Here is a 21,389-nt window from a genome sequence, read left to right on the forward strand (position 1 = left end):
AATGCAATCTTTTTTCATGTCAATTAAAGAATGGGTGTGGAATCAGGCAAAAATACATTAAACATGACAGAGAATGGATGTGTAGAAATGAGATCAATGCTCATTTGATCCTACTGCTACCTTGCTTATGAGGGATGGGCAAGCATAAAAAAAGATTATAAATTTTACACATGACAGCTAAAGAATGGATGTGAGTGAATGAGGCCTTTCTATATCTGTTCCTGGTGCCACCTTGCTAATAAGGGAAATGGCAAATAAGAAAAAAGTAAGACAGAGGGTTTATTACCTTTCTCATTAACCTAATGTTCTTAAAAATGGTCCACATGAATAAGTTACAACAGTAATCAACCTCATGTAATAATAATTCATGAGTTGATGAAAATAAACCAACAATATTCTAATTCAGCATGAAAAATAACTCATAATAACATCTTAAATGAACTTTTCAAGCTTAAAAATGATCATTGTAATATTTCTTAAAAATTCTTATCTTTCTTTTCTTTACCTATACATACTGTAAATACAACTGTCATTTTTAAGCATTTAGACTTGAATTTGAAACATTTTTCAAACCTTGCACTTTTATCAACACCACCGCTCATCTTTCATCTTAGTTCCCACATTCCTTTCCACTGCCATCAGTATACCATCTACTGAGCCTCATCTCAACTCCACTCCATTCCAAAGAGGCCTTCAAAATCTCTTACTCAAACCTAATATATCTAAACTCCTCATCCAAATGAATCTACAACTTAATCCTCTTCCGCATATCATTTACATTCAACAAGACTAAGTAATATAACTCCACTTACTTTGTTTCTGGCAGTTGCCACTAAATGTGTCCGTGGACACAAATGTCTTTTATGGGAATTAATTTGTAGAATTTTAGTCCCCAGTCCCAACCTGAAAGCTTCAAAAATGGTAAAGATTTACCCCAATGTCCATGGGTATAAAAATTTCAAAGGAAGAATATGACATCATATCTTGCTCAGCAGTTTCTTCCACCATGTGAGAATATGAAAAATAATTTGGTTGCTTGTACTCAGGCAGAGGTTGGAGAATCAACAGATAAGAACTGAGGGCAGGTGATATGTGTTCGCATCCAAATCACAAGATGCTCTTTTCAAACTATTTTAAATCAATTCCTTGTCCAGCTTGCCTTTCTATTGATAGATAAAAGCTCTGGTCATGGTAAAAAAAAAAAAAAAAGGTGAAAAATTCTTATATTTTTCTCTTCATTGTATCAATCTTTTTCAAGTCTTCGCTCCTACACAGTTAATGATTCCAAATCATGGTCTGGAATTTGCGTTCGTAGAGCTGGCTCTTGCTTTGTCCTGGGTCCTCGGCAGTCATCTTGCGTTTAGCTGACCTCCGAATATCGAAAACATCACTTTCTTCCAATTTTTCACGCACTAATAAACAATTTAGCCTAGATTTCAGGTATTCCTGGAAAAAATAAAAATATGAGCATTAAGTGTTGCAACAATGTGTAGTTCAACAAGATTTTTAGATGTGTGTCTGGGATGCATTAATAAAAACATGGATAAAACACAAAGAAAGAGATGCAATAGCTGTCTATTTTGCAGAGCAGTAGTAACTAGTTAGTAGGAAGAGTCAATTCTCTCCCTATGCTTTCCCTTTCTACAATATCAATTAACATTCTTCAAACATTTCTAAACTGCATACCATTCTCAAAACTAAGCATTCTTTCTTTCCCACATACACTAAAATGCCTTTCATCCAGCAATCTATTGTTTGGAAGCACCTATGGATTCTAAAAAAAACAGGTTTTGTATGGAAAATTTATTTATTTATTTTTTTTTTTTTGCTTTGTCGCTGTCTCCCGCGTTTGCGAGGTAGCGCAAGGAAACAGACGAAAGAAATGGCCCAACCCACCCCCATACACATGTATATACATACGTCCACACACGCAAATATACATACCTACACAGCTTTCCATGGTATACCCCAGACGCTTCACATGCCCTGATTCAATCCACTGACAGCACGTCAACCCCGGTATACCACATCGCTCCAATTCACTCTATTCCTTGCCCTCCTTTCACCCTCCTGCATGTTTAGGCCCCGATCACACAAAATCTTTTTCACTCCATCTTTCCACCTCCAATTTGGTCTCCCTCTTCTCCTCGTTCCCTCCACCTCCGACACATATATCCTCTTGGTCAATCTTTCCTCACCCATTCTCTCCATGTGCCCAAACCATTTCAAAACACCCTCTTCTGCTCTCTCAACCACGCTCTTTTTATTTCCACACATCTCTCTTACCCTTACGTTACTTACTCGCTCAAACCACCTCACACCACACATTGTCCTCAAACATCTCATTTCCAGCACATCCATCCTCCTGCGCACAACTCTATCCATAGCCCACGCCTCGCAACCATACAACATTATTGGAACCACTATTCCTTCAAACATACCCATTTTTGCTTTCCGAGATAATGTTCTCGACTTCCACACATTCTTCAAGGCTCCCAGAATTTTCACCCCCTCCCCCACCCTATGATCCACTTCCGCTTCCATGGTTCCATCTGGTGCCAGATCCACTCCCAGATATCTAAAACACTTCACTTCCTCCAGTTTTTCTCCATTCAAACTCACCTCCCAATTGACTTGACCCTCAACCCTACTGTACCTAATAACCTTGCTCTTATTCACATTTACTCTTAACTTTCTTCTTTCACACACTTTACCAAACTCAGTCACCAGCTTCTGCAGTTTCTCACATGAATCAGCCACCAGCGCTGTATCATCAGCGAACAACAACTGACTCACTAACCAAGCTCTCTCATCCCCAACAGACTTCATACTTGCCCCTCTTTCCAAAACTCTTGCATTCACCTCCCTAACAACCCCATCCATAAACAAATTAAACAACCATGGAGACATCACACACCCCTGCCGCAAACCTACATTCACTGAGAACCATTCACTTTCCTCTCTTCCTACACGTACACATGCCTTACATCCTCGATAAAAACTTTTCACTGCTTCTAACAACTTGCCTCCCACACCATATATTCTTAATACCTTCCACAGAGCATCTCTATCAACTCTATCATATGCCTTCTCCAGATCCATAAATGCTACATACAAATCCATTTGCTTTTCTAAGTATTTCTCACATACATTCTTCAAAGCAAACACCTGATCCACACATCCTCTACCACTTCTGAAACCACACTGCTCTTCCCCAATCTGATGCTCTGTACATGCCTTCACCCTCTCAATCAATACCCTCCCATATAATTTACCAGGAATACTCAACAAACTTATACCTCTGTAATTTGAGCACTCACTCTTATCCCCTTTGCCTTTGTACAATGGCACTATGCACGCATTCTGCCAATCCTCAGGCACCTCACTATGAGTCATACATACATTAAATAACCTTACCAACCAGTCAACAATACAGTCACCCCCTTTTTTAATAAATTCCACTGCAATACCATCCAAACCTGCTGCCTTGCCGGCTTTCATCTTCTGCAAAGCTTTTACTACCTCTTCTCTGTTTACCAACTCATTTTCCCTAACCCTCTCACTTTGCACACCACCTCGACCAAAACACCCTATATCTGCCACTCTATCATCAAACACATTCAACAAACCTTCAAAATACTCACTCCATCTCCTTCTCACATCACCACTACTTGTTATCACCTCCTCATTTGCTCCCTTGTCTTACGCACTTTATTTACCTCCTTCCAGAACATCTTTTTATTCTCCCTAAAATTTAATGATACTCTCTCACCCCAACTCTCATTTGCCCTTTTTTCACCTCTTGCACCTTTCTCTTGACCTCCTGTCTCTTTCTTTTATACGTCTCCCACTCAATTGCATTTTTTTCCTGCAAAAATCGTCCAAATGCCCCTCTCTTCTCTTTCACTAATACTCTTACTTCTTCATCCCACCACTCACTACCCTTTCTAATCAACCCACCTCCCACTCTTCTCATGCCACAAGCATCTTTTGTGCAATCCATCACTGATTCCCTAAATACATCCCATTCCTCCACCACTCCCCTTACTTCCATTGTTCTCACCTTTTTCAATTCTGTACTCAGTCTCTCCTGGTACTTCCTCACACAAGTCTCCTTCCCAAGCTCACTTACTCTCACCACCCTCTTCACCCCAACATTCACTCTTTTTTTCTGAAAACCCCTACAAATCTTCACCTTAGCCTCCACAAGATAATGATCAGACATCCCTCCAGTTGCACCTCTCAGCACATTAACATCCAAAAGTCTCTCTTTCGCGCGCCTGTCAATTAACACATAATCCAATAACGCTCTCTGGCCATCTCTCCTACTTACATAAGTATACTTATGTATATCTCGCTTTATAAACCAGGTATTCCCAATCATCAGTCCTTTTTCAGCACATAAATCTACAAGCTCTTCACCATTTCCATTTACAACACTGAACACCCCATGTATACCAATTATTCCCTCAACTGCCACATTACTCACCTTTGCATTCAAATCACCCATCACTATAACCCGGTCTCGTGCATCAAAACCACTAACACACTCATTCAGCTGCTCCCAAAACACTTGCCTCTCATGATCTTTCTTCTCATGCCCAGGTGCATATGCACCAATAATCACCCATCTCTCTCCATCAACTTTCAGTTTTACCCATATTAGTCGAGAATTTACTTTCTTACATTCTATCACATACTCCCACAACTCCTGTTTCAGGAGTACTGCTACTCCTTCCCTTGCTCTTGTCCTCTCACTAACCCCTGACTTTACTCCCAAGACATTCCCAAACCACTCTTCCCCTTCACCCTTATATGGTTCAGAAAACTGCCAGTATCCCTACACTGCAAATTCAATCAAGACCAATGAATACTACTAAAATTCAAGAGGGTTGCAGCAGACCCAGTCAACTAATGAAATTCATGTTTATATCGACAGTTTATTTCTTTCTTGTGAGTATGAATTTCTTAAAATTTGCATCACAATCTCCAACACAGCTATGAGAGATGATGCCATACTCTCTGGTCACTGGAAAAGGGTACTTTTCAAATTACAAATAATTTCTCAATTATGAAATGAAAGAGTATTATAAATCAGTTTACTTTTTAACTCATCAATTATTCAGGGACTTAATGAAACTTTAGCTTATATTCTTTTTTCAATACAAAGTTTAGAAATTATGGTGAAAGATGGCCAAACAAAGATGATCTATACTTCACCCTATTCAAATGGGTCATTTTTAAAGGGATGGAGATATTTAAAGTGTCTGACAGAAAACAATTATCCTAAGGCCTTCAACTGCCTGTTTATCAATCAATTCAGCACAACCTTATCCATGTATATAATTACGCAGCCGAATATTCAGCTACAGGTTTCATGTGTCGATCCAACACATATAATCATAATATCTAAGCAACAGACTATAAATGTAAATATACAAGGAATAGAGTAAATTGGAACTACGTGATATACCGGGGTCGACATGCTGTCAATGGATTGAACCAGGGCATGTGAAACGTCTGGAGTAAAAAGTTTTGTGGGGCCTGGATGTGGAAAGGGAGCACTAGTTTTGGTGCATTATACATGACAGCTAGAGACTGAGTGTGAACGATAGTGGCCTTTGTCTTTTCCTAGCGCTACCTCACGCACATGCGGGGGGAGGGGGTTGTCATTTCATGTGTGGTGGGGTGGCAACGGGAATGAATAAAGGCAGCAAGTATGAATTATGCACATGTGTATATATGTACATCTGTGTATGTATATATATGTATACGTTGAAATGTATAGGTATGTATATGTGCGTGTGTGGACATGTATGTATATACAAGTGCATGTGGGTGGGCTGGGCCATTCTTTTGTCTTTTCCTTAAGCTACCTCGCTAACGCGGGAGACAGCGACAAAGTATAATAAATAAATATAAATAATCTTTGAACAATTAGGAATAGTGTAAGCAACAACTTTGTGTAATTAAGAATGTTCCCAAGGCAACAATAAATGTGATATAGCTTTCCCTTGGTATCATTTATCAAGAAGCAGGCGAGAGTGGCAGGAGAAGCAAGCACAATTATCTACAAGAACTATACCAGCTTACCTTAACCAAAAGTTTACTGGATGTTAAATGGTGAACTCTTAAGTATCGGTCAAGAGAGACAGAAAATACTAGGGGATGTCTGGGATGAACCACTGCATCTCGTACACCACCAGCAAATCCCTTATACACATTTAGTGGTGCTTCAGGCTTTCTGCCTCGAAGATCAAACAAGGCCATACGACCATGGGCTGTTCCTACCAATATCTGGCTGAAAATGAAATAAGTGTAACAGACTCTAGTATAAAACAAAATATGCTAAAACTCCCTTACAAATACTGTATAAAGGAGAAAATCTGAAATAACACAAATATGAGTCTTCAAATTCTTTAAATACTTTACAAAAACTTTAAAAATGACTGGGTACCCTATTCAAACTTTTATAAATATCTTATATGCATCTAAAAATCAAAGGCATACAACATTTTAGTTTATTCACATACATCACTGGCTTACATACAAGGTGCTGCAGTAAACATAAGCTTCTATACTAATGTATGTGATCCTTGGTATTAATTTTCCTTGCAAAATTGATTCATTTACTTCCACCCTCATGAAAAACATTTTCATAAAATAAAATATATATGGAGGGAACAAGGACAATTGGGAGACCAAATTGGAGGTGGAAAGATGGAGTGAAAAAGATTTTGAGTGATCAGGGCCTGAACATGCAGGAGGGTGAAAGGCAGGCAAGGAATAGAGTGAATTGGATCGATGTGGTATACCGGGGTCGACGTGCCGTCAATGGATTGAATCAGGGCATGTGAAGTGTCTGGGGTTAACCATGGAAAGTTCTGTGGGGCCTGGATGTGGAAAGGGAGCTGTGGTTTCGGGCATTATTGCATGACAGCTAGAGACTGAGGGTGAACAAATGGAGCCTTTGTTGTCTTTTCCTAGCGCTATCTCGCACACATGAGGGGGAGGGGGATGTTATTCCATGTGTAGCGAGGTGGCGATGGGAATGAATAAAGGCAGACAGTGTGAATTGTGTGCATGTGTAAATATGTATATGTCTGTGTGTGTATATATATGTGTACATTGAGATGGATGGGTATGTATATTTGCGTGTGGGGATGTATATGTATATAAATGTGTATGGGGGAGGGTTGGGCCATTTCTTTCATCTGTTTCCTTGCGCTACCTCGCAAACGCGGGAGACAGCGACAAAGCAAAATAAAAAAAAATATAATATATATACATATTACTGTCATCTGAAATAAAGTGTCCGCAATAAACCATGTCCAACTAACAATACATTTACAAAGGTGATGTCACACTTACATTTTAGTATTTTATCTCTCCTTTGGCTTTGATTGCCATCTGCAGATGTCTGGGCACAGAATCAGTAAGGTTCCTCAAGTACTCTAGGTCCATATCTAGGGCCTATAGGGTCTTAATCTCCTGAATGAGGCAAGACACTGATGGAGCGTTGCAGGAAGCAGCCACCTGATTGTGCATTCTGAAAACCCATGATCCTAGAAATTTCACATGTACCCACATTTTCTTGCTTCCAGGTATGAATTTGTGCTTTCTCATCCTTAGAAAGGTAAAAGCCAACCATCTTGAAGAAATACAGTGCTCAGAAATTAAATTCCCAAATGAAGAGGCACCCAGGAAGAGAAAAGAAATAACATCCTTCCCTCAAGAAAACCTAATCTCAGCAACCAGATATACGATGATTACACCCTGAGAATGTCACATGTTTGTACTTGAAATAAACTTTAGTATGAGGCTGTCTAGGGTTTAAACACAGGACAATCAATATGAGAAGCAGAAAAGACATTCATTTCATAATGTACAAAAAACATACCTATTACCAGAGGGGACTGAACTGATACATGTAAGAGGTGATTCTTCCCATTCAAAATTAAGAACTGGTCTTCTTTGCCTCTGTGGATCATAAAGGCGCACCTAAAAACAAAAAAAAATCATATATAAAAATCCATATAAAACTATCATTATGTAAAATAAAGAGGAAAACTACTTGAGGAACAGAACTCATAAACTGACTAGTAATGTAGGCTTGGGAAAGAAAAAGAAAAGGTTTCATTCACTCATGTATATTATCCCTGGGGATAGGGGTGAAAGAATACTTCCCACGTATTCCTCGCGTGTCGTAGAAAGCGACTAGAGGGGACGGGAGCGGGGGGCCGGAAATCCTCCCCTCCTTGTATTAACTTTCTAAAATGGGAAACAGAAGAAGGAGTCACGCGGGGAGTGCTCATCCTCCTCGAAGGCTCAGAGTGGGGTGCCTAAATGTGTGTGGATGTAACCAAGATGTGAAAAAAGGAGAGATAGGTAGTATGTTTGAGGAAAGGAACCTGGATGTTTTGGCTCTGAGTGAAACGAAGCTCAAGGGTAAAGGGGAAGAGTGGTTTGGAAATGTCTGGGGAGTGAAGTCAGGGGTTAGTGAGAGGACAAGAGCAAGGGAAGGAGTAGCAATACTCCTGAAACAGGAGTTGTGGGAGTATGTGATAGAATGTAAGAAAGTAAATTCTCGATTAATATGGGTAAAACTGAAAGTTGATGGAGAGAGGTGGGTGATTATTGGTGCATATGCACCTGGGCATGAGAAGAAAGATCATGAGAGGCAAGTGTTTTGGGAACAGCTAAATGAGTGTGTTAGCGGTTTTGATGCACGAGACCGGGTTATAGTGATGGGTGATTTGAATGCAAAGGTGAGTAATGTGGCAGTTGAGGGAATAATTGGTATGCATGGGGTGTTCAGTGTTGTAAATGGAAATGGTGAAGAGCTTGTAGATTTATGTGCTGAAAAAGGACTGATGATCGGGAATACCTGGTTTAAAAAGCGAGATATACATAAGTATACTTATGTAAGTAGGAGAGATGGCCAGAGAGCGTTATTGGATTACGTGTTAATGGACAGGCGTGCGAAAGAGAGACTTCTGGATGTCAATGTGCTGAGAGGTGCAACTGGAGGGATGTCTGATCATTATCTTGTGGAGGCTAAGGTGAAGATTAGTATGGGTTTTCAGAAAAGAAGAGTGAATGTTGGGGTGAAGAAGGTGGTGAGAGTAAGTGAGCTTGGGAAGGAGACCTGTGTGAAGAAGTATCAAGAGAGACTGTGTACAGAATGGAAAAAGGTGAGAACAATGGAAGTAAGGGGAGTGGGGGAGGAATGGGATGTATTTAGGGAATCAGTGATGGATTGCGCAAAAGATGCTTGTGGCATGAGAAGAGTGGGAGGTGGGCTGTTTAGAAAGGGTAGTGAGTGGTGGGATGAAGAAGTAAGAGTATTAGTGAAAGAGAAGAGAGAGGCATTTGGACGATTTTTGCAGGGAAAAAATGCAATTGAGTGGGAGAAGTATAAAAGAAAGAGACAGGAGGTCAAGAGAAAGGTGCAAGAGGTGAAAAAAAGGGCAAATGAGAGTTGGGGTGAGAGACTATCAGTAAATTTTAGGGAGAATAAAAAGATGTTCTGGAAGGAGGTAAATAGGGTGCGTAAGACAAGGGAGCAAATGGGAACTTCAGTGAAGGGCGTAAATGGGGAGGTGATAACAAGTAGTGGTGATGTGAGAAGGAGATGGAATGAGTATTTTGAAGGTTTGTTGAATGTGTCTGATGACAGAGTGGCAGATATAGGGTGTTTGGGTCGAGGTGGTGTGCAAAGTGAGAGGGTTAGGGAAAATGATTTGGTAAACAGAGAAGAGGTAGTAAAAGCTTTGCGGAAGATGAAAGCCGGCAAGGCAGCAGGTTTGGATGGTATTGCAGTGGAATTTATTAAAAAAGGGGGTGACTGTATTGTTGACTGGTTGGTAAGGTTATTTAATGTATGTATGACTCATGGTGAGGTGCCTGAGGATTGGCGGAATGCTTGCATAGTGCCATTGTACAAAGGCAAAGGGGATAAGAGTGAGTGCTCAAATTACAGAGGTATAAGTTTGTTGAGTATTCCTGGTAAATTATATGGGAGGGTATTGATTGAGAGGGTGAAGGCATGTACAGAGCATCAGATTGGGGAAGAGCAGTGTGGTTTCAGAAGTGGTAGAGGATGTGTGGATCAGGTGTTTGCTTTGAAGAATGTATGTGAGAAATACTTAGAAAAGCAAATGGATTTGTATGTAGCATTTATGGATCTGGAGAAGGCATATGATAGAGTTGATAGAGATGCTCTGTGGAAGGTATTAAGAATATATGGTGTGGGAGGAAAGTTGTTAGAAGCAGTGAAAAGTTTTTATCGAGGATGTAAGGCATGTGTACGTGTAGGAAGAGAGGAAAGTGATTGGTTCTCAGTGAATGTAGGTTTGCGGCAGGGGTGTGTGATGTCTCCATGGTTGTTTAATTTGTTTATGGATGGGGTTGTTAGGGAGGTAAATGCAAGAGTTTTGGAAAGAGGGGCAAGTATGAAGTCTGTTGGGGATGAGAGAGCTTGGGAAGTGAGTCAGTTGTTGTTCGCTGATGATACAGCGCTGGTGGCGGATTCATGTGAGAAACTGCAGAAGCTGGTGACGGAGTTTGGTAAAGTGTGTGGAAGAAGAAAGTTAAGAGTAAATGTCAATAAGAGCAAGGTTATTAGGTACAGTAGGGTTGAGGGTCAAGTCAATTGGGAGGTGAGTTTGAATGGTGAGAGGCTGGAGGAAGTGAAGTGTTTTAGATATCTGGGAGTGGATCTGTCAGCGGATGGAACCATGGAAGCGGAAGTGGATCATAGGGTGGGGGAGGGGGCGAAAATTTTGGGAGCCTTGAAAAATGTGTGGAAGTCGAGAACATTATCCCGGAAAGCAAAAATGGGTATGTTTGAAGGAATAGTAGTTCCAACAATGTTGTATGGTTGCGAGGCGTGGGCTATGGATAGAGTTGTGCGTAGGAGGATGGATGTGCTGGAAATGAGATGTTTGAGGACAATGTGTGGTGTGAGGTGGTTTGATCGAGTAAGTAACGTAAGGGTAAGAGAGATGTGTGGAAATAAAAAGAGCGTGGTTGAGAGAGCAGAAGAGGGTGTTTTGAAGTGGTTTGGGCACATGGAGAGAATGAGTGAGGAAAGATTGACCAAGAGGATATATGTGTCGGAGGTGGAGGGAACGAGGAGAAGAGGGAGACCAAATTGGAGGTGGAAAGATGGAGTGAAAAGGATTTTGTGTGATCGGGGCCTGAACATGCAGGAGGGTGAAAGGAGGGCAAGGAATAGAGTGAATTGGAGCGATGTGGTATACAGGGGTTGACGTGCTGTCAGTGGATTGAATCAAGGCATGTGAAGCGTCTGGGGTAAACCATGGAAAGCTGTGTAGGTATGAATATTTGCGTGTGTGGACGTGTGTATGTACATGTGTATGGGGGGGGGGTTGGGCCATTTCTTTCGTCTGTTTCCTTGCGCTACCTCGCAAACGCGGGAGACAGCGACAAAGTATAAAAAAAAAAAAAAAAAAAAAAAAAAAAAAAATATATATATATATATATATATATATATATATATATATATATGTGAGTATATGAATGGCTGGGCCATTCTTCGTCTGTTTCCCTGCGTTACTTCGCTGACGCTGGAAACAGCAATTAAGTATAATAACATGGAAGGATGGAGTGAAAAAAATTTTGAGCGATTGGGGCCTGAACATACAGGATGGTGAAAGACGTGCAAGGAATAGATTGAACTGGAACAATGTGGTATACTGGGGTCAACGTGCTGTCAATGGATTGAACCAGGGCATGTGAAGCGTCTGGGGTAAACCATGTAAAGTTTTGTGAAGTCTGGATGTGGAAAGGGAGCGGTGGATTCGGTGCATTACACATGACAGCTAGAGACTGAGTGTGAACGTATGTGGCCTTTGTTGTCTTTTCCTAGCGCTACCTCGCACATGTAGGGGGTGCTGTTTTTCATGTGTGGCAGGGTGGTAACGGGAATGGATGAAGGCAGCAAGTATGAATATGTACATGTGTATATATGTATATGTCTGTGTATGCATATGTATGTATACGTTGAAATGTACAGGTATGTATACGAGCATGTGTGGGCGTTTAAGTACATACATGTGTATTTGGGTGGGTTGGGCCATTCTTTCGTCTGTTTCCCTGCACTACCCACTAACGCGGGAGACAGCAATTAAGTATAATACAATATTATCTATCTATCATTTTTTATATTTTGTCTCTGTTTCAACTTTCTAAAAGGGGAAACTGGAGTCATGCGGGGAGTGTTCATCCTCCTCGATGGCTCAGATTGGGGTGTCTAAATGAGTGTGGATGTAACCAAGATGAGAAAAAAGGAGAGATGGGTAGTATAGTTGAGGAAAGGAACTTGGATGTTTTGGTTCTGAGCGAAACGAAGCTCAAAGGTAAAGGGGAAGAGTGGTTTGGGAATGTCTTGGGAGTAAAGTCAGGGTTTGGTGAAAGGACAAGAGCAAAGGAAGGAGTAGCACTACTGAAGCAGTTGTGGGAATATGTGATAAAGTGTAAGAAAGTAAACTTTAGATTGATATGGATAAAATTGAAAGTGGATGGAGAGAGATGGGTGATTATTGGTACCTATGCACCTGGTCATGAGAAGACCATGAGAGGCAAGTGTTTTGGGGGCATCTGAGTGAGTGTGTTAGCAGCTTTGACGCACTAGACCGGATTATAGTGATGGGTGATTTGAATGCAAAGGTGAGTAATGTGGCAGTTGAGGGAATAAATGGTGTACATGGGGTGTTCAGTGTTGTAAATGGAATTGGTGAAGAGCTAGATTTGTCTGCTGATAAAGGACTGGTGATTGGGAATATCTGGTTTAAAAAGAGAGATATATGTATGTAAATAAGACAGAGGGCCAAAGAGCATTATTGGATTACATGTTAAATGACAGGCGCTTGAAAGAGACTTTTGAATGTTAATGTGCTGAGAGGGGCAACTGGAGGGATGTCTGATCATTATCTTGTGGAGGCAAAGGTGAAGATTTGTAGGTTTTCAGAAAAGAAGAGAGAATGTTGGAGTGAAAGAGTGGTGAGAGTAAGTGAGCTTGGAAAGGAGACTTGTGTGAGGAAGTGCCAGGAGAGATTGAGTGCAGAATGGAAAAAGGTGAGAGCAAATGACGTTAGGAGAAAGGGAGAGGAATGGGATATATTTAAGGAAGCAGTGATGGCTTGCACAAAAGATGCCTGTGGCATGAGAAAGGTGGGAGGTGGGCAGATTAGAAAGGGTAGTGAGTGGCAGGATGAAGAAGTAAGATTGTTAGTGAAAGAGAAGAAAGAGGCATTTGGAAAATTTTTGCAGGGAAATAAAACTCCTCCCTATTCCATCTCATTGGTGTTGGGGCTTAAGAATCTTCCACTGTGAAAACATTTTTGAACTTATCATTCCTCACACATCCTTATATCATTATCTGCAACTCTTCCCTCTGAATCCATCAGCCTTATAAGAGGCCATCTGACTGGCAAATTGTTCCTGGTGAATTCAAGGAGTTTTGGACTGTCTCTTGCCTTGTTCTTAATATTCCTTTCAAAGTCTGTCCGTTCCCCCTTTCTTATCATGCTATAGTTGTTTCTTGCTCTATCATACCTCACAAATGCTAACTGTTTAAAATGATGCCTAGATATTTTCCACAGTACATTGCCTGGCTCCATCCCATTATGATATCTTTTACTGAAACTTCCATTTGTAAATGACGCTCAAAGTACCCATAGGTTTTACTGGACACCGCTGCTTAAGGTTTTATTGTGAAGGATAGACATACATACACAGAAAATAGTACCTAACCAATCATGAACATGTACATATAAATAAAACTGCTTCTTCCACCTTACTGAGGTACTGTAAAAAACAAAAAGCAACAGCCATATCTGCATGCATTCATTTTTTAGCAATCATGTATAACATAAGGAAGAAATCACATTAACAAGGGAGTATCAGAAACAGATGGCTAAGCCAAAAAACTCACTTGGTTTCTTCTTTTTCTGGTTTTAGAAAGTAATAATATAAGTGAGCCTTTAAAAAACCATACTGCACAAATCTGAGTGCCATGCTTTTATTCAATCTCTATCTTTAAAGTAACGTCAAATTTTCTAATTTCCTTTGTTTTATTCTGTCTCCTATCTAACTGCAATAGCATCAAAAGTTCCAGGTTAAAAGTTCAATTTATCACTTTTATACTATATTTCTAAACAACAGTTTCTCACCATGCATCTTTACAAATGTCTAAAAGACTTACATGTTTATGCCTAGAAGAGACGGCCACACTGTGCTGATCTAGAAAGACAACATCAGTCACCCAGACAGGAACTCGCAGCTCTAACATGTCTGGTTTCACCTTGAAAAATACAAAAAAAATAAAAAGCAAATGAGCATAAAGCAAGAAAGTTGATATCAAAACAAAGTGTGAGTATGGTAAACATAGAAGGGAACATGTGTTGGTATCTACAAAACATGCCAAGATCATGGCATATGGGAGGTTCATTCTGAGGCACTGTGTTTACAAAAAAAAGGAAACTTACTAAACATTAATAGGCAGGCAGATATCAAGAGAACCAAATGTAATGCTCAAGAACTCATCTAAAAGAAATACAAAATCCTATAAAAGTACTGTAGTATTATAAAGCAGGCTGACCACAAGGTGGTTGTCTTATTCCCACAGCTGTGTGGTATTTCTTTTTTTCATACTCGTTCGCCATTTCCCACGTTAGTGCCACAAACAAAGGAAGGCTTCACCTGTTTATATCTATTCTCTAGCTTTTTATTTTTTTTTTATTTTTTAATTTTGCTTTGTCGCTGTCTCCCGCGTTAGAGAGGTAGCACATGGAAACAGACGAAAGAACGGCCCAACCCACCCACATACACATGTATATACATACACGTCCACACACGCAAATATACGTACCTATACATCTCAACGTATACATATATATACACACACAGACATATACATATATACACATGTACATAATTCATACTGTCTGCCTTTATTCATTCCCATCGCCACCTCACCACACATGAAATAACATCCCCTCCCCCTCATGTGTGCGAGGTAGCGCTAGGAAAGGACAACAAAGGCCACATTCGTTCACACTCAGTCTCTAGTTGTCATGTAATAATGCACCGAAACCACAGCTCCCTTTCCACATCCAGGCCCCACACAACTTTCCATGGCTTAACCCAGACGCTTCACATGCCCTGGTTCAATCCATTGAAAGCACGTCGACCCCAGTATACCACATCGTTCCAAGTCACTCTATTCCTTGCACGCCTTTCACCCTCCTGCATATTCAGGCCCCGATCACTCAAAATCTTTTTCACTCCCTCTTTCCACCTCCAATTTGGTCTCCCAATTCTCCTCTTTCCCTCCACCTCTGACACATACATCCTCTTTGTCAGTCTTTCATCACTCATTCTCTCCATGTGACCAAACCATTTCAAAACACCCTCTTCTGCTCTCTCAACCACACTCTTTTTATTACCACACATTTCTCTTACCCTATTATTACTTACTATTACCATTCTCTAGCTGTCATGTGTAATACAACCCCTTATCCACAATCAGGCCTTACAGACATTTCTGTGGTTCCCCCAACTGCTTCATAAGCTTTGGTCAAGTGCATTAACAACAAGACATCCCCTCTACACCACATTACTTTAATTCACTCTATCCCATGCATGCCTTTCACCTCCTATATGTTCAGGCCCAAAGAACTCAACATCTTCACTCCAACCTCCCATCTTCAATTTGGTCTATCTCTTCTCCTTGTCCCCTCCACTTCTGGCACATATATCCTTTTTGTCAACCTGTTGGCCCTCATTCTCTACATATGTCCAAACTATCTCAGCACAACCTCTTCAGCTATCTCTACCACACACTTCACATTCTTAGCAAAATACTTATGTTCTTTTTTCAAGACATAGTTTCACACTATATACACTGAGTTCACTTAACACTTTACACAAGTTTTATCTACAATGGCAGAACTTTCTTAACACAAGGTAATGCATAAATAATTTTCTCAACCAAAAATATAAGCACTAATTCTACAGTAAATGTTTCATTACAGTAAACCCCCATTCTAATGGACCTCAATTTATCAGAATTCAGACCCCATTAGACTAAGTTTTGGATGCAACAGATATTTTCTTAAAAGGCCAATACATCACATATTTAGTCTATTAAGTTAAGGACCCACTGGACTGAATTTGGGATGTAAAGGTAAAGTAAAATAATATTAGTTCCCAACCTTATTCTAGGATGCAAGGTGTCAGGAGAACATGTGACAGCCTGTTGTGCATCACCTTGGAGTATTTTTCTTTATTTTACTAACATACAACATTCTCTCTTTACGCAAACAAGTAATTTTACACAGATTCAAAATAATTCAATGGAACAATATATATCTATGTGACACCATACTCCCAAACAAGTATGAGTTTTCCCTTCTAATATGAACTTAACCCATCTCTCCAGCACAACAAACTCTGTTCCAACATACCACATGACCCCTCATGCCCAAGATTTAACTTCTGCACTGAAAACTCTGAACGCTTACTCCTCCATTGTTTTGTACTTACCCCACAAGGACAAATGCACAACTGCCACATTCTCTGACCTGTGGTCCTACCCAGTAGACATGGCTGGTTTCCTGAGTGCTGTGGGATTCCCACAGACTTGGGTCTTTGGGTATGAATGTATGGGTAAAAGTAAACACAGAGAAGAGAAAAAAATGAAAGATTGCAAAATGAAATAATAAAACATACATTCCTTGCTCTAAATATGGGCACTTCTGGGTTCTGGAAATCCCACAACTGAAGATCATTCTCCTTGCCTCCTGTAGCTATCACATGTGGTGATACTGGGTTTTGTCTCATGCACGTCAAAAAGTCGCCAGTTTTCAGTGCATTTATCTCCACTGGTTCCTTTCCAAGCCAAAGTGTCACTTGACCTGACTTCATAGCAGTGATGGTTATACTGAAAAGGAAAAATTAACTTTTAGTATTCAAACCAAAATAAATACAAATCAAACTGATTCTCTCACAATTGTATCATTAACAAAAAACATGGAAACCTACTCAGCAAAATATCTAGTTCAAAATTCCAAAATATGAATACTCCATCCACAAAGCACATGCATATCTGAAGTCTGAATTTGAGGCTGTAGGGTGTAACTCAAGGGAGTTCTGTTCAATTAAAGTAATCAATATGCCATTAAGGAAAGAAAAATTTCATCGATACTGAAAAAAATGTAGGCTAATGTTTTAGGGAAGGTGGTGAAAAGGACATGGTTTTCAACTGTCACAGGTGTAAAGCAATGAAACAGGTAAGTAAAGACACGTATACAGTCATGGAAAGTTATGTGGTACTCACCCATCCCATCTCCCTATCGATACAATTGGTCCCTCACCAATGTTTATCTCACGTGAGGATACAAAGGCTTTTGCATCTGTGTCAAAAATTCTTATTGTTTGATTTCGTAGCCCCATCATAATCTGAAAGATATATACAAGAATATATCTGGTAACTACAATCATAATTACTTTAAATCCTAAAGATTTCAGAGACTACACTTATCTTACTAAAACATGAGAAAAACATGAGACAAAGGAAAATATTTACAATTTTGGCAGAAGTGAAAAACCTGTCTTTGAAAAAAAAGTCCAGTCATTGTTACTGGGAAAGACATGAGAGGGTAGATAGTTCCAAAGCTTCAAGGTGTAGGGAAAGACACAGATATCAAAGAAGGCTACCCTTGAGTTGCTAATGGCCACACAGTAGTCACATGATGCAGCAGTTTGCTAAGTGTTGTGTAGTCTAGTTACTGGTGGGGGAACACAAGTAGCCAGCTCTTGGGAACAAAACCACAGTAATATTTATAGAAGAGGGAAAGTGAAACAGCATTGTGGCATAGGGCAAGTAGGTCAAGCTTTGAAGTTAGCCTGACAGAGATGATATATCAGACTGCTTTCTACTCAACTCTGTTAAGTAAGGTTGCAGAGATAGAAGCACCCAAATGTGAGTGGAGTACTTAATATAAGGACAGATCAATCCTTTGTATAAAAAGAGCAACTTCAGAAAAAATACAATTCCATCAGTACAAGTCCCAACGTGAATCCTGATGTTACATCTTCCTGGCAGGTTTCTCTGACATCCACCTTTATCAGGACATGTATGGGACATCACCTCCATCCATCGTGAGAAGCAGCTTTATCACCAAGGGACCTATAGCCCTGCCCGTGGCAATCCTGCAACCCACACACACCTCCTAAAAACCTCTCCCATGTACTCCTGCTTCATCTCATACCCTTCACCAGCATTGAGGGACTCCTGCAAAGACTATCTCCTATTTCTCAACCTACCTCACCTGACCTCTCCTTCACTATAATCCTGAACCTCCAGTAGCCCACTGTCCCTGGGCTATCTCACCTTACGCACCTTAACCAATACAGCACTGTTGTTACTGTTACTCATGTTTCCATATCTATCTCTCTCAATTCCATGAACTACACCACACAAACCCACAAGAACACCCTTTAAAGACTAATCAATCCTTATGACATACACTGAAACCCCCTGCATAAAAGATTTCTGCACATGGATGTGAAGAAGGCAACATGAGCTTCCTAGCTATCACAAACACTCAACACCTTCACAATGACACAAAGATCTTCCTAATACAGTTTCACCTCAACATGCTAAGCACTCAATTCTGTGCAACAGCACTAAAACCCTCCCACCCAAACCACTTTATTGCTAACTACCAAGCCCTGAGTGGAAATGCAAAGCTTATACCAGCCTCACACTTCACTAACCTCTACTCAGAGATCCCCGATTCCCAACAAATGTAACTGACAAAATACAAATGCACCAATATATTCTGACAAGAACTAAACATTCACCTTCGTAACTCCTAAACTCCTACCCACCAGTCATACATCTATCAGAAACTACACTCCATAGACAAACATGAGTCACACTCTCCTGTCTATGCTTTGGACATCAACCATCACCACTTCCCTGCAATTGGAAGTGTTGCAGCTTTGGGTTACAGGTGCCTCTTTAAAAGTTCTGTGCTCTTTCATGGAAATTGAACCTACATATATCACAGCCTATGCCAGGTTCTAATTTATCAACCAGGCCTGAGTGAGGGATAAGTAGCTGAGTTGGATGCAAGCCAAATGCCATGCTCTGGCTAACAACCCAGAAATGATTGTGCATGAATCTTGATCATTAACACGAACCAGTTCTATTTTGTTAATGCAACGCTGCATATCACTGTTTGTGTTAGCACATATCAATGAATGTAGATAAGCATTCTAAATGAAATGAAAGAAATCATACATTAAAAATTCTTGATATTGTGTGGTTACATAACTGTCCAATGTTGATGCACTCCTCTCCCCAACATCTTGTGGGTAACTAACCCAAAGAAGGTAAACTTGGTGATCTACTATGGGGCAACATATACTGGGGGAACTGTGGACAATATTATCCCAGGTATTTACATTCCTATATCATGAATGGAACTTCTGAAAGTGGAAATCCCTATTTGTACCACTAGTAGAGCATATCAAAATTGAAACTGACCATATTTCGACCATCCACAACAAAAGATTACAAGTGGCCACAAAATTGAAGAGGTGCATTAACTAAGCACACTGTTTAAACCCATTTTCATCTACCCTTGTATTCAACATTATATGACTTAATCATCCATGTTTTAAATAAAAGCTTTATTTTATGACAACTTACCCTTACGAATCAGATTTGGTCTCTAAATACATTACTAAAATTTCTTTAATAAAAAAAGGGAAAAATACTTTAACAATTCAATCTTAATGCTTACCTCGGATTGTTCTTCATCCCCCCATGCCATTGCAGTAATTTCTTCGTCACGTTCCAAGGCCTTAATCTTATGGAAGTTCTTGTGGATAATGGCCTTCTGGTTTAGATTTATTCCTTGAGAAGGAGAAAGGAAACATCTATTATTCCTTTGTATGGCGCTCGAGAAAACAAGAACAATAAGCAACCCCCAAATTCCAAGTCTAAAAAGAAATTGTGAGTTTTATTACATCAGTCAACCACAGTACTGTACTTTGGCCAACTGAACACAAAAAGCAGTATGGAAAATGGGCACCGATTTGCAAAATGTATGTAACCTAGTCATTTGTAATGAACTTTATATGCTATCCCATGTGTATTATTCAAACATACCCACTGTTCAGGTAGTAGTATGACAAAATTAACAAAATTATCCGCAGTAAAACTTGTGTCGCATTATTAGTAACAGGGGCAGTCTTATACAGGAACTTAATAATATGAAACTAACCTTTAAGTATTCCAATTTCAGTACCCACATAGACATTGAAATCTTTTATGGAGCCTTCCATTCTTATAATTCGTATAAACCACACAAAGTATGGCCGACCTGAAGGTAAACAAACAACATGTGCCCACAGTTAACGTTCTTTTAACGAAACCATTCCAGCTGGATTCACAAGAACTTGAAATTCCTTTACTATTATGATAATTTATTATGAAAAAGAAAATAAAAGAATTTTTCGTTTAATTTTTTTTTTTTTTTATTCTACCATGGCAGTTACCTTCTCAGATGAAATATCCGAACATACCGTTACAAGAAGAGGAAAAAAGGCAAGATGTATAAACGGCGAACAAATCTAAATATTTTACTGGTTAAGGACATTATGCAAATACTTATAACCAACATGGTCATCATAATACAGTTAAAATGACTGATGACCGTGTAAAGAATAACAATTCAAAAATATAACTAAATTATAATCAAAATAGAATGATATAATGACCAAAAACTAATGTTACATCACCAATGTCGATTAAAAAATGTTACATATTCATATAATCAGCACAACACATACTTTATTAATGTTTATGTCATATATTTCAAACAGTAACTATATTACCATTGATCTCATTAAAATATACGCACATGTTAGCTTGAGGTCACAGCAGTGCGGGAACATGTCATGTGAATGTAACCCCTTTTCTCTCAACAATATACCTCTGAATATTTAAATGGTGTGATTACATTAACTGCTTGGCAATTTTGTAAAATAATCAATGAATAATCATATTTACATAATATTAATGGCTATAATTATAGGGTCACCAGATCCGGTATTTGGATTTCTCCAGACTCTGAAACCGGAAGAGGCGAGACCACAGTCGAATTTACTGGTGTACTTACCTGCCCATGACAAGACTGTGTGTATTGTGATGTCTTATATAGAACCTTACATAAGAACTTAACGTACACCCACGTTGCGAGTTGACACGTAAACTCAGCTCTTCCTGTTCCAGAGTCTTGAGAAATAGTATGTCGATTCTGGATTTATCCTCTAGTTCGATAGCCACT

The 21,389-nt window shown here is 39.6% G+C and overlaps 1 protein-coding gene across 1 annotated transcript; it reads right to left on the bottom strand.

Annotated features, from left to right (window-relative positions):
* Positions 1-266: 266 nt before the first annotated feature.
* On the bottom strand, positions 267-20,478 carry l(2)k09848 (lethal (2) k09848). The gene is made up of 8 exons (XM_071676134.1): positions 20,325-20,478; positions 19,842-19,954; positions 17,366-17,487; positions 16,759-16,969; positions 14,231-14,329; positions 7,901-8,001; positions 6,094-6,301; positions 267-1,446 (listed from the first exon to the last, which is right to left on the bottom strand). The coding sequence occupies exons 1-8, from the start codon at positions 20,383-20,385 to the stop codon at positions 1,276-1,278; spliced, it is 1,086 nt and encodes a 361-aa protein (XP_071532235.1). The 5' UTR covers positions 20,386-20,478; the 3' UTR covers positions 267-1,275.
* Between the last annotated feature and the right edge of the window lie 911 nt (positions 20,479-21,389).

This window comes from Panulirus ornatus, chromosome 22 (genome assembly GCF_036320965.1).
Source record: "Panulirus ornatus isolate Po-2019 chromosome 22, ASM3632096v1, whole genome shotgun sequence".
NCBI classification, from domain to species: Eukaryota; Metazoa; Arthropoda; class Malacostraca; order Decapoda; family Palinuridae; genus Panulirus; species Panulirus ornatus.